Source organism: Phacochoerus africanus, chromosome 8 (assembly GCF_016906955.1).
Source record: "Phacochoerus africanus isolate WHEZ1 chromosome 8, ROS_Pafr_v1, whole genome shotgun sequence".
Classification (NCBI taxonomy): Eukaryota; Metazoa; Chordata; class Mammalia; order Artiodactyla; family Suidae; genus Phacochoerus; species Phacochoerus africanus.
The window spans coordinates 12,979,188-13,005,961 of NC_062551.1; the positions used below are offsets into that span (position 1 = coordinate 12,979,188).

Below are 26,774 nucleotides of genomic sequence, written 5' to 3' on the forward strand. Positions count from 1 at the left end.
ATCCCTCCAAGCCTCATTTTCTTTTTCTTTTTCTTTTTCTTTTTTTTTTTTTTTGTCTTTTTGCTATTTCTTTGGGCCGCTCCCTCGGCATATGGAGGTTCCCAGGCTAGGGATCTAATCGGAACAGATACTTTAGAAAAGTTACGCAGATTTCTAATACCTTTTTTGGGGGGGGGGGCCATACCAGTGGCATGTGGAGGTTCCCAGGCTAGGGGTTGAATCAGAACTGTTGCCGCTGGCCTACACCACAGCCACAGCAACGCAGGATCTGAGCCATGTCTGCGACCTACACGACAACTCAAGGCAACGCCAGATCCTTAATGCTGAGCGAGGCCAGAGATTTACCCCTTGTCCCCATGGGTGCTAGTCAGGTTCATTACCCACTGAGCCAGGACGGGAACTCCACAGATTTCTAATACTAAAAAGACGGATCATATTGAATGTCGGCAAGGATGTGAAAGAGCTGTAGCTACACTACTGATAGGAATTTTTTAAAATGGTACAACCAATTTGGAAAATAGTTAAAAACATACATCTACCTTATGACCCTGCCATTTAACTCCTACGTATTTACCCAAGAGATATGAAAGCGCTAAGTCCATATAAACTCGTTCATGAAGCTCATAATAGCTTTATTTGTAATAGCGCCAAACTGGAAATAACCCAAATGTCTGTCAGCGGTTGGAGCAGTAAACGAATTGTGTATAGTCACATAATGGAATAATATTATTTAGCAATAAAAAGGAAGGCACTGTTGATCTGTGGCTGAATCTCCAACTAGTTATGCCGAAACAAGTCAGACAAAAGAAAGGGTCCATACTGTATAGTGCCATTTGTAGGAACTATAAAAAATACAAACTAGTAAACTGATCTGTAGTCACAGAAATCAGCTGGGTGATTGCCTGGGCAAGGGGTGAGTTGGGTAGAGAGGAAAGGAGGGCAGGGACTCTCAAGGAGCAAGAGGAAGCTCTGGGAGTTAATAGGCATGTTCTGTGTCTTGGTTGTGGTGACGGTCTCACCAAAGCAGATGTATGTCAGACTTTGCCAACTGTAGGTTTTATTTTTTTTATTTTTTTTAACCTTTTTAAATTATTTATTTATTTTTTTTTTTCCCACTGTACAGCAAGGGGGTCAGGTTATCCTTACATGTATACATTACAATTACATTTTTCCCTCAGCCTTTCTTCTGTTGCAACATGAGTATCTAGACAAAGTTCTCAATGCTATTCAGCAGGATCTCCTTGTCCAACTGTAGGTTTTAAAAGCGTAGTTTAGTATATGTTGGTTATTCCTCAGTAAAGCTGTTTGTTTTTTTTTAATTTCCTTTGTTTTCCCAGATTGCATTGACAGCTTAAGCAAGCATGAAAAAGCTGTAGTGAATATTCAAAGTGAAGTTTTCTCCACAAGCTTTAAGGGTGTAAGCTAGTAGGGATTTTCCTGGCTTTCACTTTTTTTGGGGGGGGGCGGCTCATTAGGGGCACATTGGCAGCATATAGAAGTTCCCAAGCCAAGGGTAGAATCGGAGCTATAGCTGCTGGCCTACACCACAACACAGCAACGCCAGATCAGAGCTGCGTCTGCAACCTACACTACAGCTCATGGCAACGCCGGATCCCTGACCCACTGAGCGAGACCAGGGGTTGAACCCACATCCTCATGGATGCTTGTCAGATTTGTTTCCTCTGTGCCACAACAGGAACTCTCCTGGCTTTCATTTTTACCCCAGTAGTTATCTTATTGACAAGACTTCCACTGGCAAAACATATGCATTATTACTTCAGTAGCATAAAGGTCTGTATAAGGCAGAACACTGACAAGATAAACCCTAGTTTTCAGTCTTAAACTCATGCTGAAAAAGCTTTTGCTCACTTCTGAGCTTTTCAGTCTAGGTAATAGCATGACTGGCATGTTATATTTGAGAGGGAAGCGTGTACTTTTAATATGTGGTGGTATCTGACCCTAATGCTCACCATCCATAATGTTATGACTTAAATCCTAACTCAGGGCGACAAGTGAGCAGCGAGTGCCAGGGGGAGATGTTAGATTACCGGCGCATGCTGATGGAAGACTTTTCCCTGAGCCCTGAGATCATCCTGAGCTGCCGGGGGGAGATTGAACACCACTGCTCTGGATTACATCGAAAGGGCCGCACCCTGCATTGTCTGATGAAAGTAGTTCGAGGGGAGAAAGGGAACCTTGGAATGAACTGCCAGCAAGCGGTAAGGACACATCTTCTACTGCCCTTTTAGATGTTACATTGCATCAGCTGAGGAGCCTCTTGCTGCCACTGCCCCAGCTTATTTATCTGGATCATGTGTGACGTCACCGTGAGCCTTAGGTACTAAGAACTAGACACAGAATATTGTTTCTTCAGGAATATCAGAGTAAGAATGTGGAAGTTGAGCTCATAATTAATAAAAAGAGCTATATAGTATACTAAAGAAATAGATAAAATGCGTTTGCTTTTTTAAAGAAAAGATATTTGGCTGGATTGGATTTACCAAACTCAGAATGAAAGCAAACTAGATTCTGGTAAATCAGAGAAGGTCTTCCGCCAAAAGAGAATTTGCGTCTCTTACCAGGTGTGATTAAGTTGAGGCTGAAAGAGACCTGAAATGAATTGAAATTTTGAGTCTTTTTTTTATTACTTATGTGCAGTATGGCATGAATTCCTGGCTTGAAGGATCAAGAAAACATGTCTGGAGTTCCCGTCGTGGCGCAGTGGTTAACGAATCCGACTAGGAACCATGAGGTTGCGGGTTCGGTGGCTACAGCTCCGATTCAACCCCTAGCTTGGGAACCTCCATATGCCGCGGGAGCGGCCCAAGAAATAGCAGCAACAACAACAACAACAACAAAAAGACAAAAAAAAAAAAGAAAACATTTTCAAAATCCTACCATGCACGGCAGGGGCTATCTACTGCTGAACTACAGTCAATCTGTAAAGATAGTTGGAAAAAATTAGCATGCTTTGCTTTAAAAGATAACTTTTTTTTTTTTTTTGCTTTTGCTTTTGCTTTTTAGGGCTGCACTCGTGGCATATGGAAGTTCCCAAGCTAGGAGTTTAAACAGAGCTGTAGCTGCCGGCCTACACCACAGCCACAGCAATGCTAGATCCACGCCGCAACTACACCTACACCACAGCTCATGGCACATGGCAACGCAGGATCCTTAACCCATTGAGTGGGGCCAGGGAAGGGGTCGAACTCACATCCTCATGGATACTAGTCGGGTTCGTTAACCGCTGAACCCTGATGAGAACGCCATTCTTTTATTTTTGTTGTCGTTTTTATTAAAAACTGTATACTGTTGAATTTTATTCTCTTGCTAATCACATAAAATCATAATTTTACAGTCTGAAACACAAAATACTTTTCAAATTTTGATGTGGAGTAAAATTTTATCTTAACTTCTATTACTCATGCTGACCCAGAGTGGGCAGTAGTTTGCACATCCCACAGTGGGGAAAAGAGACAAATGTAGCCTCTTCTCCAGAATACGGAGCCTGGCTAGAAGGAAAACTTCTGGGTGTCATTCCTTAGGAGCAGTCCTTGCTGGTGATTGTCTTAGGAGACCTCTTTCTGTGACAGTGGGTATCCCTGGGCCCCAGACCAAACAAATCAAGATGTTTCATCCTTAATCCATTGTGGAAAGGGGAACATGGAGGTTAGGAATAAACTTGTTTTTACTGAGGCTCCACTTTGTACTGAGGTGTACAGAAAAAAGAAATCGGTTTCACTTTATTTAGAAGCATATAGTTTACCTCCAGGGCTTTTTGAAATTTACTTTGTTGAAAGAGCTGGTGACTCAACTCGAGAAAAAATAAGTCCCACCCGTCTCATCCTTTCTGTCCGAAGAACAGTGCTCCTAAACCTAAACCTAGAAGCTAGCCTCAGAAGGTGAAATAAGTGGTTTTGCCCACATTAGGTTTAGCCAATTAGACAACAAACACTTCTTCTTTTTTTTTTTTCTTTTTTTCTTTTTTGCCATACCTGGGAAATGCACATGTTCCCGGCCCACGGCTTGGACCCCCCGAGCCACTGCGGTGACAATGCCAGATCCTTAACCACTACACCACTAGGGAATTCCTCATTTTGCTTTTTATGAACCCTTGGTCTTTAGCCTTTGCTCACAAAAACTGAAGGAGTAGATGATCCAAAGGAAGAAAATTTTCCCTAGTCTCCTACTTCATTATCCATCCTCAGTCAAATGGAGGAATGTTTTGAAATAGTTATTTCTTCATCGCTTCTCGGCCTTTTGGCTAAGATCAAGTGAAATAGTTATTTCTTCAAAATTTTCTTTCTTGATATGGTAGATTTCCATGCTTGTCTGTGGTTGACCATTAATTTTCTGTATTCTCTGCTTGCTGGTGTTTCAATTTAGTGATTTTTCATCAAATAGTAAACTGTGAAGCATAAGAATAATTATTGTATTATACACTATTATTAATTATGAATATATACTCTTCCAAATACACTGAGATCATGAATTTAAATTCTTTTCAGTTGCAGTGGAACAGATCTGGGCCCAGTCTCTCCTGGGCCAAGGGGAACTGCCCAGTCTAATCTTTAGACTAATCATTTCTTGGAAGCATTTTCTCAGGTTTTCCTAAGCAGTCAGGGGCAGAATAGATGTATAATCATGTTAACAGTTCACATTCTTAGTGTTTATGTCCCATGCTGCTAGCACTGGATTCCAGAGTGGCAGTGATCCCTCGAGCCGTTAGCTTCCTAGAGAGTCTAAAGGGCATTCATTGTCTCCTTTTAGAATCTGCAATTTGGTGCCTGCCTGGAGAATTCTCAAAGTTTGCCTGTCAGTCCTGGCTATTTAACTGATACACTTCTTGGAGAAACTTTTAGACTCTCATGATGCTTATAATATCCCTCCGAAAAAGATGTAAATATTTTTGTCATTGTCAGCAGATGTCCTGACTAAAGTTGGTTGTCATTTGACAGGAGTAGTAATCTTCTTGCTAACTAACCTCTGGGTTTTTGTAGCTTCTCCACCTTGCCACCAAGGTGTAAATCACTTCCATCCCAGGATATCGGAAATCTTTCATACTTCTCTCATCTTGGTTGTTGACTTCTTTTAGGAGAGACGAAGTTAGGGCTTTCTTTCTTCATTTCTTTTTTTACCTTTGTTCTCTAATCAAATATGTGGTGGGATCAGTGCTTTCATGTGAGCCCCTATAGGATTGTTGCTCAGATGTGTGAGGATCAGAGAAGGCACCAACAGAGGCTAAATCCATGACACAAAAAGGGCTCCAGTTCTTTCACTTGGAAAAAAGAAGGAACCCCAACCAAAAGGATTGTAGCTTTTAAGTTTGCTTTGTCTTATTTAAGACCCCTACCCCAAAACACCGTCTGCCGCCCATCTGCGGCAATGACGATCGTTGGCCTCTGTCACGTGCTCTGCAGCTTATGTACCCTGCTGTACACTCGTCCTCTGCAGTTAAAGAAACCGGAACTTCGAAGTTAATCACCTTGCCCTTGTTCTCAGAGCGAATATCTGGCAGAGCCAGATCTGTTAACAGAACTCAGGTTTTCTCAGCCTTCAGTTAGAGCTTTTTCTACTGTGTCCCAACTGCTCTCTCCTCAAAAACAGGAAAAAAGAATCTGAGGCACATCTTCTCATGCTTTCACTTTATTCCATGACAGATGGTGGACCAAGCAAAAGTAAATTTGAAGAATATATCCTCATTTTCAACTGCATAATGACAAATATTTTTCTATAAATTGTAATAAACAAGCTCTGGTTTATGTCTTGGTTATATAAAAGATAATACAGGAAAAATAACAAATTAGAAAACTGTATTCTTGTTTTTTGTCATTGATATTTCTTGCAACTAAAATCCCAGTCTGTTTTTAATAAAAGCAGAAATATGTTTGTTTTATGCCAGTATCTTTGTAAGCAGAATTCAAATTCTAGATACCTTTTTTAGGGGCACCTGTGGCATGCAGAAATTCCTGGGCCAGGGATCAAACCCATGCCGCAACAGTGATGCAGGTCACAGCAATGATAACACAAGATTCTTAACCCACTAGGCCACCAGGGAACTCCAAGTTCTAGATTCTTAAGACCAAATTAGATCTTTAACTGGGAATATCTTCTCTTGACTCTTCTTCATCACTCAACTCTGGCTTGGCACCGAGTGTCAGATTTAGTCATGTGATTAATAGATGTGAGGAAAGAGGCAGCTTTTATATTGCAAAGACCTTTTGTTTTACAAATACCCACGGATGGTTCAGACAATAGGCAGGCTATCCCTAAATGAGTTAAACAGGAAAAGCTTGCAATCAAAGTAGAGGAACCAGTTGAAAAATATTTGACAAGAACTATATTGAGCTTGGCCAGTGACAGTTGTAGTACCTTATTAAGAGTACATTGTGGAGTTCCCGTCGTGGCGCAGTGGTTAACGAATCCGACCAGGAACCATGAGGTTGCAGGTTCGGTCCCTGGCCTTGCTCAGTGGGTTAAAGATCTGGCGTTGCCGTGAGCTGTGGTTGTAGGTTGCAGACGCGGCTCGGATCCTGCGTTGCTGTGGCTCTGGTGTAGGCTGGTGGCTACAGCTCCGATTGGACCCCTAGCCTAGGAACCTCCATGTGCCGCGGGAGCGGCCCAAGAAATAGCAAAAAGACAAAAAAAAAAAAAGAGTACATTGTGAGAGAGTTCCTACTGTGGCACAGCAGGTTAAGGATCTGGCATTGCTACAGCCATGGCATAGGTCACAGCTGCAGCTCACATTCCATCCCTGGCCCAGGACCTACCATATGCCTCAGGCACAGCCAAAAAAGGGGAAGAAGAAAAAAAAAAAAGAGCACATTGTGATATCCTAGAATGAGATCTGATTGAAGAGATGACACTGCTCTTCCCTGATGTTTAAGTGACTTTTCTTCCTTATTTTTTTTAAATCCAGCTTCAAACACTGATCCAGGAGACTGACCCTGGTGCAGATTATCGCATTGATAGAGCTTTGAATGAAGCTTGTGAATCTGTGATACAGACAGCCTGCAAACACATAAGATCTGGAGACCCAATGTAGGTTATCTTGTTTGCGGTGTTTATCCACATACTGTGTGATATTTGGCAACGTAGCACCGGGAACATATCCCCAGATGACTTCTGGATAGTTTAACAACTTAACTGAAATTTTGTTAAGCAGGAACACCTACCAGCTCTTGGTAAAACTTGTATGGGTTTTGAGACTTGGGCTCTGCCTGCCTCACCTGTGATGTAGAACCTAGACCAGCAATGCGGTGATGTTTGTTGACAGTGAGCATATTCAGTCCTAGACGTCAGGTCACTGAATAAGCCCACCTAATGGTATATTGATGTACATACATTGGCTACTTGATAATTATTAGAGAGGAATTGATTATCATTGAAATAAAATACAAAGTGTGGTAGTTGGAGAGGGTGATCATAGACAAAATGAACTCTGAAGTTACACCCCAGATCTAGGAAAGCTGTAAAATGCTGTAATAAAGCATTGAGTCTCATGTATTGGTTTTATTCCATAGGAGGCGCAAACAGTTCTTAAAACCAGGTTGCGAGTAAGAACAGGTTTCTCATTCCGCAGAAACCTCTTATCGCCTGCAGCCGGCAGTACCCAACTGCATAAAACAAATGCAGCCCATGTTTCTCATCCTTCTGCTATGTGTTCATTCCAGCTGTTCATGCTCTGGAAGGGGTTCAGAAAAGGTCGTCATCCTTAAGAGCTCTTAAAGCTCTGTGAGGTTGGAGGAGGTAGACAAACACTTACGACTGAGCAAGCATATTTACTAATGTAAAAATAACTGCATCAGCTGTAAAGGGAGCAGGGGGGAAGGAAGGAACTTGTGCAGATTAAATAGATTTAAGGCACCATCAATTAAATGCCAACTGTGGGCCCTTTCTAGTCCTTGATTTGAACAAACATGTAAAAAGACATGAGATAATTGGAAAAAAATGAAAGCTTACAGGATATTGCATGAAATGGAGGGTTTTTAAGTTATTGGTGGATGATGGTATTATGTTTTCATATAATAGAGAAACATGCTAAAGTATTTGCAAACAAAATTATGGGATATCTGAGATTTGCTTCGCAATATCAGCAAGGTGGGACGGGGGCGGAGGGTGGGTAGAGAGTTAAAACAAGCTTGGCCATAGATTGATAAAGCTAGTGGGAAAATAGATATTATATGATTTTCTACTTTTGTGTGTGCTGGAGATTTTTCATAATAAACAGCTAAATATAAAGCAGCTGCACCCAGATCTTGTGCAAGTTGAATTCTAAGTGCTACGTGGCTCTGAAGTTGATAGAAAGCATAGTGACTGTTAGGCTGAGTTAATTTGAGTGATTCTTAAGGAAAGTACATCTCTGATTGCTCTAGGAAAAGAGCTAAATGGCTTTTTTCTGCAGACCAAGGAAATACTGGAGTGAGAGTTAGGAACCTGTTGTCTCTCATTACAATTTCACCCGTTTTATGCCCAGGATCCTCTCGTGCCTGATGGAACATTTATACACAGAGAAAATGGTAGAAGATTGTGAACACCGACTCCTGGAACTGCAGTATTTCATCTCCCGAGATTGGAAGTGAGTATTTTGAAGCCATCATGAGTATAAGCCTCAGCCTGTTCTCCTGTGTAGTCACGATCCCTTGTATTTTTAAAAAATAATCAGTAGGAATGTGTTTTTGTTAAGTTCTTGGATAGCTGACCCTCTGATCTCCAGACAAGCCTTTCTTGCTTTCAAAACAGTATCAAAGAGCAGCGACAAGCCCTGCAGATCTGTCCCTAAGTGTCCCTGTTAACTCTTACATTGAAATAGGTTCTGATACCACAGACATCGTTCTAGAAAGAACTTGGGCACTTGTGGGGCAGCAGAAGCATCCACACTTACGTCTCTAAGAAGATAGTTGTGCATTTTATTTTTATGGACTTGTCCTGGGTATGGGAATTTGCTTTATTTCTTTAACTCTTCAAAGTTACTGAATTTATTCTGTCTTAAGAGGCACTTCTCAATAAGTGACAACTTGGTTCTCTTCTCATCCCATTAGCCAGAAAAAAGAGAGGGAGTAGATGAAAGAGAAGCATCTCTATTAGGGTCAGAGTAACTGTCGTTTGTGGGCTGCGCCCCCACCGTCTTTCCGGGTCTCGTTCTCCCTCCCCACCTCCGGACCAGGCTTCTCCTCCTGCTTTCCAAGTTCAGCTACTTCCTGATTCAGTTGTTTTAAGCCGCTGTACTTTGATCATTAGTTTTTCTGGTGCTTAATATATATTTTACCATGTACTGCACTGGAAAGAGATTACTTGAAGATTCAATATGTTTCTAATTCTGTTCCCTCAAATTAGTTCTGGAAAGGACTTCAGAAACCTGGGTGGGCGTTTCCCTGTGCTTACTCAGACTGTGTAAACCATAATAACAAAGAGTTCACGGAATTAACTGCCTTAAAAAATCATGTTTCTTCCTCTTCTGTAATTCCTTCACCCATGATCAAAAGATGCTTGGAGTTCCGTGGTAGCCTAGTGGTTTAGGATCTGGCGTTGTCACTGCTGTGGCACAGATTAGCTCCCTGGCCCAGGGACTTCCACATGCTGCAGACACAGCCAAACAAAGATGCCTCACAGTCTTTAAATCTCCTTATTAAATATTAGCCTTTTTTCCTCCCATTAAATAGTCCTCCCCCAAAGTTGATATAATAACGTGGACAGAATTAAGTATCTATTGGTCTAATTTGGAGATGCAACAGACTCATTGCCTAATCCACTGTCTCCAGGGTCAAAGCCAAACATCAGGAGGTGTTTTTAATTGATAAGCAGGTCCAGGTAAACTAAATGTATAACTGCCTTAACTTGTGTGGGAAAAAGAACAGGAACAGTATTACTAGAAAGGAATTTGACTGGGAGTCTGGGGTTAATAGATGCAAACCTTGCATTTGGAGTGAGTAAGCAATGAGATCCTGCTGTGTAGCACAGGGAACTATATCTAGTCACTTTTGATGGAACGTGATGGGGGATAATGTGAGAAAAAGAAAGTATGTATGTGTGTGACTGGGTCACTTTGCTGTATGTAGAAATTGACAGAACCCTGTAAACCAACTATAACAGAAAAAATAAAAATCATTAGAAGTGAGAAGAAAAAAAAAAGAAAGAAACAGAGTAAGAAAGTCTGTTTATCTTGTCCTTTCCTGATCGTATTGAATCTAGTATATCAGGCAGGATTGAATTGTAGTCACACTTAGAAAAAGTGTTGGGCAGACGTTGCAAAGTGCCTGGTGATAGCTCTGACCTTTGTTGTCTCATTTCAGCCAGGGTGTGTTCAAGTCTCGTAGTGTCGTGTGCCTTATACAGCCAAGATACAATCTTTGACTTAAATCTAGAACTTAAATCTTTTGTTTTAAAGTATAATAGACTTGTACAGATAGACCACCGTGTGTTCACACAGAACAAAATTCAGAACCATACTTCTGCTTGTTACCTGCTATCTCCGTAACTCTACAGGGATGGTCACTGGCTACACCAGCACCTTGCAGAAACCCTTAGCATGTGTTGGGAGGCAAGCTATAATAAGAGTGGTTATCTTTTAATTCTAACCCTATAGGCTGGATCCTGTCTTATACCGCAAATGCCAGGGAGATGCGTCTCGCCTTTGCCACACCCACGGCTGGAATGAAACCAGTGAACTTATGCCTCCTGGAGCTGTGTTCTCTTGCTTATACAGACATGCCTACCGCACCGAGGAACAGGGCAGGAGGGTATGCACTCAGTATTAACTTCATTCCTTCCTGTTGTCCTGTGTTTAATTAATTTGCTGCAAATTGTGATTTCCATCATCCTAGGAAAGCTTTGTTGGTGTATCTGGTGGGGAGGGGGTTGCTGCACTACTAGAAACCACTTCATTCACTGAGTGTACGTGGAGTTGTCCTGAAGCTTCTTTCTATCTGATTTTAGGGGTTTTTTTTTGGGGGGGGGTTGTCTTTTGTCCTTTTAGGGCCACACCAGCGGCATATGGAGGTTCCGGGCTAGGGGTCTAATCAGAGCTGCAGCTGCCAGCCTACCCCAGAGCCACAGCAGCACCACATCTGAGCTGCATCTGCAGCCTACACCACAGCTCACGGCCATGCCAGGTCCTTAACCCACTGAGCAAAGCCAGGACTGAACCCGCAACCTCATGGTTCCTAGTCAGATTTGTTTCCACTACACCAAGATGGGAACCCTTCCTGATTTTATGTTTTAACAAAGTGAGTCAGGACATTGCCAGTTTTTCTTTAAATTGTCAAAATCTGAATCACAAGTACACAGATTCTTCTACCTTAACTTTATGTAGCTTTAAAGATCCATTAGAAGCTCTTAGCTAGGATGTAAATGGCCTTTATGCTTCTGCCCTTGGCAGCAGAACCCATAATGCCTGTATTGATGAGGCCTCTCCGACAGTACACTGATTGGAGCTGAAACCTCCACACCCAAGGCTCTTGGTATTTGTCTGCCTGAGTGCTTCCTCTTGTCGGGATGTTTGTGTATGCTTGGCTTTCTGGCAGTATTTGCAGCCTTCTGGTGCCACCCTGGCATGCTGCTTGCTGTCTAGAGTGGCCTTTTTAAGCCTTCTGAGACACTCTACTGCATTTCAGCCCTGCATTTATTACAAAATATAGAGATGGTATTATTTCACATGCATGTTTACAAATACCCCTCTGAGCTTAATGCAAAAGTCTCTTTACAATTCAGAATGAGGAGACTCAAACAGAAAGAAATGTCTATTGTAGGAGTTTCCCGTTATGGCACAGCAGAAACGAATCTGACTAGGAACCATGAGGTTGCAGGTTCAATCCCTGGCCTTGCTCAGTGAACTAAGGATCCAGCGTTGCTGTCAGCTGTAGTGTAGGTTGCAGACACGGCTCTGATCTGGCATTGCTGCGACTCTGGCATAGGCTGGCAGCAACAGCTCTGATTGGACCTGTAGCCTAGGAACCTCCATGTGCCGCGGCTGCGACCCTAAATAGCAAAAAAAAAAGTCATGCTGTAGTTACTTCCGTCTTAACTCAGCCTTTATATTGCTTTGTAGGAAAATATGGGCATTTATTGTTACTTTTTTCTTCATGTAATGAGCCTGTCGTTAATCCCAGAAGCTCCTAAAACCTGGTATCTTGGTAGTCACTGTAGTAAGAGGTTCCTTGGCCTGTAAATAAAGAAAAGGTTGGAGTCTGGTATGCTGTCCTCTTAAAAAATCTGCTTCTTTTAAAAATTGAGATGAGTTGTTCCCATTGTGGCTTAGCAGGTTAAGAACCCAACTAGTCTCTCTGGGGATGTGGGTTTGATCCCTGGCCTCACTCAATAGGTTAAGGATCTGGCATTGCAGCAAACTACAGTGTAGACCCCAGATGTGGCTTAGATCTGGCGCTGCTGTGGCTCTGGTGTGGGCTCGTAGCTGCAGCTCCAATTTGACCCCTAGCCCAGGAATTTCCATATGCCGCAAGTGTGACCCTAAAAAGAAAAAAAAAAGTGAAGTGAAATTTACATAACATAAATTTAGTCATTCTAGAATGAAAAATTCAGTAGCATTTAGTATATTGGCAGAGTTGTGCAGCTACCACCTCTATTTCCAAAATATTTCCGTGTCTCCAGAAGGAAAACTCCATGTCCATTAGCGGTTACTTTCTAAACCCCTCCAAGACCTCCTCAACATCCCCCCTGCCCTGCCCCAGATGCATTGGCTCTTTTAGGAGGAGAGACTGACTGTACCTGTCAGTGACGTCTTGCTCACAACTTTTCCAAAAATACTAGTTTTCATCTGTTTCACCTGCCAATTACCAACTTACCTAGAAAGAGTCTGGTTCTGACCTGTAGTAACTTGTCACCTGCTTGTTCTGAGTTTGGGTAAATCTGAACTCATTTCTTCTTACCCAAGTATTTATTCTTTTTTTAGTCTTTTTGTCTTTTTAGGGCCACACCCACGGCATATGGAGGTTCCCAGACTAGAGAGCTGTAGCTGCCGGCCACAGCCACAGCAGCACCAGATCTGAGCTGCATCTGTGACCTACATCACACCCCAAGGCAGTACTGGATTCTTAAACAGTGGGGTGAGGCCTGGAATCAAACCTGCATCCTCATGGATGCTAGTCAGGTTCGTTACCACTAAGCCATGACGGGAACTCCCCAGTTCACTTTTTAATTGAAGGATATGGAGTTTCCCTGTGGTACAGTGGTTTAGAAATCCAACTGCAGCGGATTGGGTTGCTTTGGAGGCACAGGTTCAATTCCTGGCCCGATGCAGTGGGTTAAAGGATCTGATTAGACCCCTAGCCTCGGAACCTCCATATGCCACACGTGTGGCTCTAAAAAGACAAAAAAAAAAAAAAACTATAAAGATATTTGTTAGTTTCCTGGCAATAGATTTGCTTTATCTAGTGTCTTTTTGTTTCTTTGGTATCTTTGATGCATTTTGCTTATTTTCTCACATAGCTCTCACGGGAGTGCCGAGCTGAGGTCCAGAGGATTCTACATCAGCGAGCCATGGATGTGAAGCTGGATCCTGCCCTTCAGGATAAGTGCCTGATTGATCTGGGGAAATGGTGCAGCGAAAAAACAGAGACTGGGCAGGTAGGTGATAAAGCTGCCTATTTCTTGTCCAGTAACAATAATGTTCATGAGTAACACTTTCTGTGGAGTACACACGCCGTAAAATCCGTCTCCATCAACCTCACAGACACGGTTTGTTATATTATTCACTGTTCTCTCTATAAAAATCCTGAGGAAAATGTTCTTTGGTCTCTATAATTATACTTTTCCTAAGCGGTTAGTTTGTTTTTATGTTTTGGTTACCAGATTTTGTAATCGATTGTTTTCCCTCTTTGTGTTGCTTCTTAAAGAGCTTCAAGCCAGAAAACTAAGACCCAGAGAGACTGATTTTTTTAACACAGCTAGTTAAAAAGCCTTGAGCCAAAGGTATGGCCTGCCTCTAGCAAGTGTGTAAGATTTTCTGGTAGGCATTTTGTGTACTAACTTACTACTGGCTTCATCCCATTTTCCTTAACATATTTGCCTTTTCTCTTTTTCCCTCGTTTTTTATTTTATCTTGCCTTTTTCTCAATTTTATAAACCACATTAAGTCCTTTTGCGGGAATGCAGGGCATAAATATATACAGAGATATGTAAATACTGACATGCACACATAGTGTGCTTGCCCTACAACCACCCTGCAAGAGATGGAGCAATCCAATTATTTTTCCCGTTTAATAGTTGATATAGTTGAGGCTCAGAGACGTGAAGTGTATTGACTTTCATACTCAGACCTCAGGTCTGATCCTAGGCAGGCGTTTGTTCCATTATATTATAACCTCTCCTTATAGGAAAGTGCCGAGAAGGAGCAGCCCCGGAATTATGTGCATGCTATGAATGGCTCCCTGGGATTTTATGCCTAGTTAAAAAAAAAAAAAAAAAGTATGTTACTGCATTCAAGCAAATTAAATGGGAAGGTAGCTTGACTTCTTTCTTAAGGTAGGGGAGCCAACCAGTGAGGAATAGCTACTTGTTTAAAGCCCCATTAATACGAGAATGAGGCATGAATTCAGGTTTTGCAGTTCCCTTTGCACCACTCCGAAACACCCTCTGGGATTAAACTAATAAAAAGTCACCTATACAGGAATTGGACATTTTTAAAAAGCAACATGACTGCTTACTCAGATCTTTTAGGCCTGGGAATATCATTTTCAGGAGTCTCTTTCCTGGGCCTACTGCAGTTCTGACAAGTTTATTTATAGAAAATGCCTATAGTTCAGCTTATCTACTCCCCCAAATTTTATGCGTTTTCCTTTAGGAGTCCCCCTCCCAGCTCCCTTTCTCGCCTTTCTATAATTCCTACAATCCTTCCCCTCCCTTCCCATTCTAATTCCCAAACAGAGAGATTCTTGCAGAACAGTCAGTAAGTTAAACTTGATCCATTAACAGAGCCCTTTGCTGAGAAATAACTGTTTATGTGCTTTGGGAAAGTCAGCTAATGTAAAACTTAAAACCTCAAACTCTAGGAGTTACCACTGTGGCGCATCAGTGTTGGAATGTGGGTTCAATCCCTGGCCCAGGCACTCTCTAGGCCGTGGGGCTGCCAAAAATTAAAAAACAAAGCAAAACAAAACACAATCCTGTAACTCTCTAAAAGCAATAGTAATTGATGTTGCAGGTAACTCCTGCTCAGTTTCCGAAGCCCAGGCAAGGTTGCTTTTAGATACTCATACCCTAGTGTGCTTACTTGTTATGCAGTTTCCCTCAGAGGATCCTTTTGTGTGGGCTAGGCCTGAAATCCCCGATTTGATTTGCAGGAGCTCTCAGCTCTGCTCCTGTGTTTTAGGTCCTGGGTCCCAACCTACTTTGCCCATGAATAGTCTTAAAATATGCTGTCTTTTATTGTGAATTTTTTTAATCCAGTGATCATTATCGAAATGCGGATTAGCAGGGTGTTAGCAGAATGGAGTAAAGGACTGATAAGATTTTTAGACTCTGAGGGTACCTGAACATTGATTCTTGTTGGACTTATCAATTTGACCTTCTGGAGGATTTACATGGCTGTTGTACCCCCGTGACCCTCCTAACCACCCTATTACATCAAATAATTATCTTTTCAAGAAATCTAGTTTGGGGAATCAAATAAAGCTTTAGCATTCTGTTCAGTGAAGTCATTTTAAAAAGAAAAGAAAAGGAGGAGTTCCCGTCGTGGCGCAGTGGTTAACGAATCCGACTAGGAACCATGAGGTTGCAGGTTCGGTCCCTGCCCTTGCTCAGTGGGTTAACGATCCGGCGTTGCTGTGAGCTGTGGTGTAGGTTGCAGACGCGGCTCGGATCCCGCGTTGCTGTGGCTCTGGCATAGGCCGGTGGCTACAGCTCCGATTCGATCCTTAGCCTGGGAACCTCCATATGCCGCAAGAGTGGCCCAAGAAATAGCAACAATAACAACAACAACAACAAAAAGACAAAAAAAAAAGAAAAAGAAAAGAAAAGGAGAACCACTGAAGAGGAAGGAGACCCTGGTATCTCAGCTTCCCCTGATCATTTATAGAATTGACAAATGCTGAGGAATCGCCTTTGTATTGCAGGAGCTTGAGTGCCTCCAGGATCATCTGGACGACTTGGCTGTAGAGTGCAGAGACATAGTCGGCAACCTCACCGAGCTGGAATCCGAGGTGAGCGGCCCTGTCAGTAGCCTTTCTTTTCTTGGTTCTGCTGTTTCTAGACTCTTGAGAGTGCAGATTCTCAGCAGAACAGAAGAAACCTTGTCAGATTCCGTGTGTGCTCTATAAAGAAGAGGGTTGTATTTCAGTAAACTAATTTTAAAAGTAAACTAATGCAAAACTTGAGTTCGAATTTGGTCTCTGTTAAAAAAAAAAAAAAGAGGTTTTCGTAAAATAATGCTTCTTTTTTTTTGGTCTTCTTTTTTGCCATTTATTGGGCCGCTCCCTCGGCATATGGAGGTTCCCAGGCTAGGGGTCTAATCAGAGCTGTAGCCACCGGCCTACGCCAGAGCCACAGCAACACAGGATCCAAGCTGCGTCTGCAACCTACACCACAGCTCACGGCAACACCGGATCCTTAACCCACTGAGCAAGGCCAGGGACCGAACCCGCAACCTCATCGTTCCTAGTCGGATTCGTTAACCACTGTGCCACGACAGGAACTCCAAATAATGCTTTTAATAACAGATTATATGAATCTCTTTGCCTTTAATTTGTATTGGCTTTTAAAATCCTTTGTTACTTTGGTTAGATAAATAACTAATGTTCAACAGTAATCAATGATTCTATCTGGCCAGGTATTTTTAACATTTTCCTTATATATAATATTTTGTTTGTTTACAAACTTCCTAAATATAAATTACCAGGAAAATTTTGTCAAATAAAAAAATATGGCAAACACACACAAAAAAGAGTATTGTGATACTGCCTGAACTCCTTTCCTCATTTCGCCAGCAAAACGTGTAGCCCTTCGGTTTTCTTCATAAGCTAGAATTATCACAGTAACAGGACCAGTCTTTTTCCCCCTTTGAGAAAAGACAGCAGCCATACTTCAAGTCTCTTAATCACATTCAAGAATAGTCCAGGCATTCTTATTCTGTCATCCTGGCTCTTTCATTTGTGTTGTTTGGTAATGTTTGAGTGTTCACAGAAGTAAAATAAAAGCCTGGGACCTGCAGTTAAACAGGGTGGATTGAACATATGTGTTTTTCCATCAAATCCACTAAAATACAAAAAATGAGATTAAAAAGCCTCATAAGCATACACATATCATTTCAAAATAGATTTTTGGGGAGGCAGTTAAAAATGTCGAAATTGAGTTGTAGAGTCAGAAATCAGGGGAACAGGATTGCTTTTTTTTTTTAAATCATAAGCCTTTTAGAACTGTTTAAGTTGCCAAAACGAGCAATATATAAAATTACACTTCTCAGGGTCTTTTTTTTCTTCTGCTTTTCAAGAATGTGTTGTCTTCTATTATCGTCTGTCATCTCCTCTCTTTCTTGTTGTCCTTGTGGGCTAATGAGGACATTCTGGGGTGCGTTACTGTTTAAAGGAAGATGTTATTTTCAGCAGCCAGTGCTTCGCAGCAGTTACTCTGCTTGAAGGCATTTAGTGTATGTTCCCAAGAGGCAGCGGTTTGTCATCTGGTTTAAGGACAGGATGATAGATGTCACTTACTCCTGTTTTCTTTTTGAACTGCTTCGCTTTTGGGAAAACCGCCAAAAGCTTTACATACTCTAATGTCATTTTTAAATGTTTTTTTCTCCCTACTGTTCTTAATTCTGCCTTTTCTCATTCAAGCACAAGTGGACTCTGTCTCTAGAAAACCTGCCTTCTGTTGTGGTTGCCAAGAGGGAGGGGAAGCGGGGGGGACTGGGAACTGGGGTTAATAGATGCACACTACTGCCTTTGGAATGGATAAACAATGGGATCCTGCTGTGTGGCACTGGGAACTATGTCTGGTCATTTGTGATGGAGCATGATAATGTGAGAAATAAGAATGTATACACGTATGAGTGACTGGGTCACCTTGCTGTGTAGCAGAAAATTGACAGAACACTGTAAATCAGCTATAATGGAAAAAATAAAAATCATGATTAAAAAAAAGAAAAGAAAACCTGTCTTCCAAAGTATAATAAAGGAGCATAGAACTGGTGTTCTGCCTGCGCTGGGGCTGACGAACTTAAACACTAGACTAGTTTCCAAATGTACATATTGGATAATTTACCCATCAGATGATACTGATGCAGAGAAAGAAACCACTCTTCCCCCACCCCTGGCTCTTTCTCATGCAGAACTATTAATGTATTTAATCTTGTACAGGATATTCAAATAGAAGCCTTGCTGATGAGAGCCTGCGAGCCCATAATTCAGAATTTTTGCCACGTAAGTAATGTCTAGAGGAAAAAAGTTAAAAACAGAACCAGTTTTGTTGGGGCTCTGGCCCACACATGTGTTGGACTCGTCTCTGTCTGCAGCACACATTGCTCCTGAGTGATAACCAGCTTTCACAAGTTAAAGTTGCAAACGGAAGTAACCTCGAGGGAAACCATCCTGGGAAACCTTATTTGCTTACCCCTTATAGGTGACCAGATTGGTGATAAGCTGCCCTTGCTGAGATGCCCTTTGCAAAGGAAGATGGGGCGGGGGGTGGGGATGGAAAAAGCCCCCTTAGCAGGGCTGAGTTGCTTCCCATATATACAGCCAGGATTTGCTAACAGTAAAGTGGCTTCCCCTTCCAACTGTCTGCGTGTACCTGGTGTTGAGGGTGTGCTGTTACTTTATCACTTAGTCCTTATTGAGCTACCTAAATTGTGGGAGTGAATCACACGCAGGAACCATAAGGATCTGACAGCCAGGAGGCAACATTAGATACTATCCCAAGAGCCAGCTGCCAGCATCACATAAGGAAAGGAATTAAAAGAACTGCATGGTACCTGTTCTGGTTGGAGCTTCATGCAAGACAACTTGCTGCATACATTTATTCCCTTGAACATTTATCCTTCGTATTTTCTCAGGCTTATTTTGACATAATTTGTGATGTGTCTTGTTGGTAAAGGCACTAGGATCAGCTCGTTTGCATTTTTTCATGGGCTGGGGTGCAGGATTTGTTCTTTAATGATTGCAGATGAAGTGTGCATGTGCATTGCTTCCGCAGGATGTGGCAGATAACCAGATAGACTCTGGGGACCTGATGGAGTGTTTGATACAGAACAAACACCAGAAGGACATGAATGAGAAGTGTGCCATAGGAGTCACCCACTTCCAGCTGGTCAGTAACACCTGCATCCTTCCTGAAAGGTTACCGACTGCCTTCCCTTCTCGAAGCATCAGAGCACCTCATGTGTGAAAAATTAGGGAGTTCCCGTCGTGGTGCAGTGGTTAATGAATCCGACTAGGAACCATGAGGTTGCAGGTTCGGTCCCTGGCCTTGCTCAGTGGGTTAACGATCCGGCGTTGCCGTGAGCTGTGGTGTAGGTTGCAGACACGGCTCGGATCCTGCGTTGTTGTGGCTCTGGCGTAGGCCGGAAGCTACAGCTCCGATTGGACCCCTAGCCTGGGAACCTCCATATGCCGCGAGAGCGGCCCAAAGAAATAGCAAAAAGACCAAAAAAAAAAAATCAATCAATCAATCATTTTTTCCAAATATCTGTTCAGTGCAGCAGTCCAAGTGTATTTTGGTATACTGGACTCTAAGCCTTTCTCTCTCTCTCTGTTTTTTTTTTGTTTTTTTTTTTCCCCCTTTTTAGGGCCATACCTGTGGCACATGGAAATTCTTGGGCTAGGGGTGGAATCAAGCTGCAGCTGCTGGCCTACACCACAGCCACAGCCACAGCCACGAGGGATCCTTAACCTACTAAAAGCAAGGCCAGGGATCAAACCCACATCCTCAGGAGTACTAGTCAGGTTTTGGGGTTTTTTTGTTTTTGTCTTTTGTCTCTTGTCGTTTTAGGGCTGCACCCAAAGCATATGGAGGTTCTCAGGCTAGGGGCTGAATTGAATTGGAGCTATAGCTGCTGGCCCACACCACAGCTAACAGCAACGCCAGATCCTTAACCCACTGATCGGGGCCAGGGTTCAAACCCGAATCCTCATGGATACTAGTTGGGTTTGTTAACCACTGAGCCACAGCACGAATTCCTAAGGTTTTTTTTTTTCTCTGAAATCTTATTATGCAGCCCTGGCATTTGAAGGTCCTGAAATCTGAGAGAGACAGAGTCATGGGGGGTCTGGAAAGCCAGTCGCCGCAAATGGTATATGAACACTGCTGGTGACACCTTGTCACAGAGCTTCTGATTTTCTTTCTCATCATGTTTTTTAGGTACAGATGAAGGATTTTCGGTTTTCTTACAAGTTTAAGATGGCCTGCAAGGAGGACGTTTTGAAACTTTGCCCCAACATAAAGAAGAAGTATGTAACTTTTAATTGATTCATTCTGCTTCCCTCAAGTCCCTCTTAGCTACTGAGTGAGTATCAGGTATGTCAGGTGGCCTGCTGCTATCTGGCAGGACCAGCCCTGCAGGCCTCCTCCCCACTCCTTTGGTGGTATGGCTGAACGCTTGGACTGTGCAGACAGATCCTCCTATAGCAGCCTAGAGCCACACGTGCTGATGGTAGTTCTGATATGGGGAGCCTGTGGGCTAAAGAAGCATTTTTAATTTTTCCAGGTTCAGGCTGTCTAACTGATGAGACAGATACAGTTTGTGTACTCAGAAGGGCAAGTTGCGGAGTGAATGAGAGGGTAACTGACTTCCTCCTGACATTGTTCCATTATGTCATCTCCTCAGGGAAGCAGGAGAGGCATTTACTGAGTAGGAGATGTTGTAAAGAAACAAAAACTTTATTCATTTAAGAAGTAGGTCTTAAGGAGAGTGATAAGCTTTTACAGCATGGCTGCCCAAATTCTTCCATGCTGCTCTTTGCCAAGGAGTGTATTCTGGAATACATTTCCCCGCGTATAAACCACGTTCCCTCTTTTGCTTAGGTTTCTGTGCCTTTCAGGAGTGATTTTCATAGTGTATCAAAGACACGGTGCATTGTTAAGAGTAGCATTCCCCTCTGGTCGCATGTGATTAACAAACAAGTGTTGAACTGCCCTTGCACATGTGTGCCCTCCTTGACCTCCCCACCAGCCAGGGATGTTATCAGTATTTGGGCTGTGGCCCAGCTTTTATGACGTGTACAGTCAAATTGCTGCTCTTAACTCTCTGAAAACGCAGGGAGAGTTTCGAGAAAGGCATTGAAAAAACTTGGTAAAGGGGGTCATGGGCTCTGGAGGGATGCTGCAGCCCCTGGCCCAGCCCAGGCCTCCGCCGTCTGCCCGGATGTGGCTCCAGCCAGTCTCAGGCCTCTCCTTTCCTCGGCAGGGTGGATGTGGTGATCTGCCTGAGCACCACCGTGCGCAATGACACTCTCCAGGAAGTCAAGGAGCACAGGGTGTCCCTGAAGTGCCGCAAGCAGCTGCGCGTGGAGGAGCTGGAGATGGTAACACCTCGCAGCCCAGCCTCTGGTCCCAGAAACCGCAGGGCAGGGCTTGGAGAGTTGGGCGAGGGGCGAGGGCAGGTCATTAGATTTCAGCCGGAAGTGTGATTGATGGTTTTAACAGACTTGGAATGACGTCCTAAATTTTTACCATAGGACAGCTTCTTGTTTCCCTTGTTTTAAAATGACAAAAGTATTTTTTGAGCACACATACCTGCACGTCCAGCTCTAAGCATGTGATGCGATCCCTGCATCAGTAATGTCCTTGAGGATCCAGGGCCTCTCCCACTCCACTCTGCTGTCCTTGGGCACAGCTTCATCATTAAGGCAAGTTTCCCTCGTGGCTGCACAGTGGCTGCCTGCAGCAGCTGGGCCTCCTGCTCCAGTATTCATCTTCAGCAGGAAAATAAAAACAAGAGTCATCAAGATCCTTCCCCTCAGTTGGCTGTGTCAATGTGAGATCTGTGCTGCCTCCATGAACAGCTCTCATAATCAAGGTCAAGTGGATGTGGGGAAGCCAGCCACAGTGAGCACTATAAGAGGACACCTCTCACTTTACTTTTGAGGTTAAGCCCAAGCCATGTTAAGACAACTAAAAATATGTTTTAGTATGTTTTATATTATGAATCACACTTATTTCACCTCAGCCTAAGCAAAAAGTAGTAATAGATACCAGACACCACTAATATCCCAGAAGCAGCATTACCAGATTTTCATATATTCTGGTAGTGATTCACTGATAATTATGTTCAAGTGGAGCGAGTCTAAACACCCTTCTATAACAGAAACTTAGGGTCCCTAGATCTGAACCTGGCTCTTTCAGTAAAATAATAATAATAAAAGTAGAATCCTACATTTATATAATGGTTTTAGCTTTCAGAGTGGTTTCCATGTCACATTATCTTATTTCATCTCACAGTAGTCCTGTGAAGGGGTCAGGGGAGATGGTAGCTTTTCCATTTTGCAGAGAAAGTCTGAAGCCATGTAGCTAGTTAGTGGCAGAACTGAAACTCAGTCCTCTTACTGCAGTGACCACACTGCTGCCACTTAGCGTAGAAGTTAAGACAAGACAGGATCTAGGAGTTCCCGTCGTGGCGCAGTGGCTAACGAATCCGACTGGGAACCATGAGGTTGCGGGTTCGGTCCCTGCCCTTGCTCAGTGGGTTAACGATCCGACGTTGCCGTGAGCTGTGGTATAGGTTGCAGACGCGGCTCGGATCCCGCGTTGCTGTGGCTCTGGCGTAGGCCGGTGGCTACAGCTCCAATTCAACCCCTAGCCTGGGAACCTCCATATGCCGCATGAGCGGCCCAAGAAATAGCAAAAAAAAAAAAAAAAAAAAAGACAGGATCTAATCAACAAATAAGTATGTAGAGTGTTTGACCTCTCCAGCTGAGAGTAAGGTCACTTTTCCATGCTGGTTCGCACTCCTACAGACAGAGGACATCCGTTTGGAACCAGATCTGTATGAAGCCTGCAAAAGTGACATCAAGAACCACTGTTCCACTGTGCAGTATGGCAATGCTCAGGTAACTTTTTGTTCTTATTTTGTTTAATTGTAAAGGTAATGTGAAGGTAACTTTTAAATAACTGGTTCTCTCCTGTGGGCTAGGCCTCATCACATCCTGTCCAGCCTGATCTTCCAGCTCCCCCAGGCTACTTTTCCCAAACAGGCTCCTTTTGCTCACTTTCATTCCTCTTTGTCACCTGTTCATTCTCTTCCCTCTTTCAGGTTGCCTTGTCCTCCCTGACCTTGTCTGCCTAGTAAACTCCTAATGATCTTGCAAATGCCTCCTCCTCTCTAAAGTGTTCCCAATATTCTACTCCTCCTACATTTCTTAGTCCCTCATAATCCCATTGCACAGAAGTTCTTAACTAGAAGTCATGTAAGAACCTCCATGGGAGGTTTTTTTACCCTTCATTCACAGAACAAGGCCCTACCTGGAATCGTCAGGAATGAAGTCCAAGCGAGTGCATTTATTTTATTATTTTTTTTTATATTTTGTTGACTCATCTCCCTCTTCTAGTTCAGGGCATTGCTATGGTGCTTTAGCCTTTGAGAAAATGGCTTCGTTGTCTTCTTATGTCTGCTGTTGGTGATGCAGAGACCGAGGTCAGTCTCGGCCTCATTTCTGTGTAATTAATCCACCTTTGAGTGTTTGCTTTATCTTTAATGATCTGTCATTTCAGTGTGATGTAATTAGGTGATAGTTTTTGTTTCCTTTATCCTGTTTGGCTCATTGAGCCTCAGAGTTCATGTCTTACTTCAGTTCTGAGACATTCTCCAACATTGTTCTTTTTGGTATTGCCTTCCTTCTCCTTTTTTCTGGAACTCCTGTTAGACATTTGGAACATCTGAATCTGTCCCCCATGTCTCTCAGTTTTTCCTTTACCCTTTTCATTTCTTTATCTCTGTACTACATTGAGGTAATTCTTCGTTCTGTATCCCAGCTTCATAATTTATTATTTAGCTCTTGCCATTCTGCTCTTGAGGGAGACCGCCAATTGGATTTTATTTTTCATTTCTATCATCTCTATTTGGCTCTTCTCATAACTCTCTGTTCTTGATTCTTGTTTACTCTTCCTTTTTATATTGCTTTGAGAATATTAAATATACATCTGATTGCTCTGTCACCTTTTCCCTTTGGCTTCGAAGCCTTGATTTATTTTATCTATCATCTTGCTTATGGTAGTAGTGGTCCCTAGCTGCATTTGATCCTTGAACAACGTGGGGGTGAGGCGCACCAAACCCCCACATAATTGGAAACGTTTGTATAACTGGTAGTCAGCCGTCCAAATACACGAGCCCTCCCTAGCTGAAGTTCCATGTCTGCAGATTCAGCCAACCATAGACCCTGTAGTACTGTAGTTTTTACTACCGAAAAAATTTTGGAAGTTGACCTGCACACTTCAAACCCTTGTTGTTCAAGGGTCAGCTGTATTTGGTGATTCTTCATTGTGCCTTGAGGATTTCATAGAAGAATCATGATTTCATGCTACCACTCTAGCTCCTACAGCTTCCCATCTGTTTTCCTTTTTTATCTTTAATGATCTGTCATTTCAGTGTGATGTAATTAGGTGATAGTTTTTGTTTATCCTGTTTGGCTCATTGAGCCTCAGAGTTCATGTCTTACTTCAGTTCTGAGACATTCTCCAACATTGTTCTTTCTGGTATTGCCTTCTTTCTCCTTTTTTTCTGGAATGTGTCTAACGTTTCTTGTACAGAAGAGGAGATTTTAGGATATACTTAATTCACTCACTTAAAATCTATTCCATTATACTTTATGCTTTTATGTTAACTCACTCATGTTTTTACTGTAGTTGTTAGTATTTAAAAAACTCTGCCCTGTGAGACTACATGGTCTTCAAGGGTAAGGGTTGGGTTTGACTCACAAGTGGCATCTAATGCTCTCTTCTCTCTTGTGGTCAATGGTGAATTGAACTGAACTTCCTGGCTTGTGCCTACTGTCTATGCCAAGAGCCTGATGTATGCTCCACAGGAGTCTTGACCAGCAAAAGGAATTAGAAATGGAAAGCACTTGAATAGAGAAATGAGGGCTGCACTAAGAATTGAGTAGTTCATTCAGAATACATGGATTATTATTAATCCCTGATCCACCCCTTAACTTGGCCATAACTCTTATGCCCTAGATCATTGAATGTCTGAAAGAAAATAAGAAGCAGTTGAGCACCCGTTGCCACCAGAAAGTTTTTAAGCTGCAAGAGACAGAGATGATGGACCCAGAACTAGACTATACACTCATGAGGGTCTGCAAGCAGATGATAAAGGTAAGGGATCCAAAACCAAGAACTGAGCTCAGCATAAGTCAAAATAACAACAGGAGTTCCCATTGTGACTCAGCGGGTTAAGAACCTGCATAGTCTCCATGAGGATATGGGTTTGATCCCTGGCCTTGATCAGTGGGTTAAGGATCCTCCGGCCTTGCCACAAGCTACAGTTGTGACTTGGATCTGGTGTGGTTATGGCTGTGGCGTGGGCCTGCAGCTGCAGCCTACTTTGACCCCTAGCCTGGGAACTTCCACACGCCAAAGATGCAGCCGTAGAAAGGAAACAAAATAACAACATCAATTTCTTTCAATTTCAGAAAAAATCCGTATAATCTTTCAATTTGTTTTGAAGAGTGAAGGCCTTTCTTCTCAAAGTCTGGTCCGTAGACCAGCAGCATCAGCACCACCTGGGAACGTACAACATTTCAGGCTCTAGCCCTGTCTCTGAGTAAGAAGCTCTGGGAGTGGTGTGTTCTGTTTTCACAAATTCCCAGAGTCCTGACGCAGCTCCACTTTGAGAACCGCTGAGCTGACTGATCTCACTTTGACCTGAGGCACAAGGAAATAGATGTCCATTAAATGTGTTTTGAGAGAGGTTGGTGGTAGGTATACTTAGAAAGCCACCATTGAATGTCCTGATCATCCATCTGCCACCATCAAAGGCTTTTCTGTTCTGTAAGCTGTTCTGTTCTGTTTGCTTGCAGCAGGGCTGACTGGAGAGCCTAGCTGTCAGTTCCTGGATTTGTCCGCATGTACGGAGATTCAACTTAGAGTGCTAACCCATTATTTTAGCTTCTCTTTAAAATGAAATGATCTCATCCAATCAAGTAAAACTCCAAAAGTTGTGAAAGTTAGAAGTCTCTTTAGCTGGGCCCGAAAGGTTGAGTCCTCTGTAAAAGTGGAAATGTCAGGCTCTGATTTGACAGAGCTTTGTCAGGTTTTGATGACTTTGATAAAAATCCATCAGCAATTCACATCCCCGTTACTAAGATATCAGTAGACTCTAATTAATAGACTCTGGATTACCAGACAGAGATGGAGGTTATTACTAGTCCAAAATGGATCTTTGACTTCAAGGACACTTAAAAGTGCACAGAGGCTGGCCCAGGGTTTGGTAGAATTATAGCTCCTGTAGGTAAAAGATGGATCACGTTGTGTGATGGGTAATTCCTCAATTTCCCATTGGAATTGAGTAGGTGCACCCGAGGGCCACATGGTCACCTGGTACAGTGTTATGTTCATGCCTAAGCAATGTTTAAGCTCAGGAGATGCTGTGAAATGTAGCATAGCCATCTAAGTAGGGAATCAATCGTGTGCAAAAGAGGAAACAGGTGGAAAGAAACATGGGAAACAGAGTAAAGATAAAGGGGAACTTGAAACTGGGTGGGTTCCCCCTCCCCCCCCCCGCCCAGTTTTTTAGGCCCGCACTCATGGCATTTGGAGGTTCCTAGGCTAGGGGTCAAATCTGAGCTACAGCTGCCAGCCTATACCACAGCCACAGCAACTCAGGATCCAAGCCACATCTT

At 42.9% G+C, this 26,774-nt stretch overlaps 1 protein-coding gene and 1 pseudogene across 1 annotated transcript in view; both read left to right on the forward strand.

The window, feature by feature from the left end:
* Nucleotides 1-26,774, forward strand: part of GLG1 (golgi glycoprotein 1) — a 152,354-nt gene that overhangs the window by 111,467 nt on the left and 14,113 nt on the right. Inside the window, exons 8-19 of the mRNA XM_047793295.1 lie at nt 2,005-2,219; nt 6,917-7,038; nt 8,474-8,575; nt 10,583-10,736; nt 13,441-13,578; nt 16,065-16,151; nt 18,303-18,365; nt 19,138-19,251; nt 20,302-20,390; nt 21,347-21,464; nt 22,896-22,988; nt 25,111-25,248. Coding sequence (XP_047649251.1) covers nt 2,005-2,219; nt 6,917-7,038; nt 8,474-8,575; nt 10,583-10,736; nt 13,441-13,578; nt 16,065-16,151; nt 18,303-18,365; nt 19,138-19,251; nt 20,302-20,390; nt 21,347-21,464; nt 22,896-22,988; nt 25,111-25,248 — 1,433 coding nt within the window. The remainder of the gene's footprint in view (nt 1-2,004; nt 2,220-6,916; nt 7,039-8,473; nt 8,576-10,582; nt 10,737-13,440; nt 13,579-16,064; nt 16,152-18,302; nt 18,366-19,137; nt 19,252-20,301; nt 20,391-21,346; nt 21,465-22,895; nt 22,989-25,110; nt 25,249-26,774) is intronic.
* Nucleotides 4,242-4,352, forward strand: LOC125134841 (uncharacterized; annotated as a pseudogene).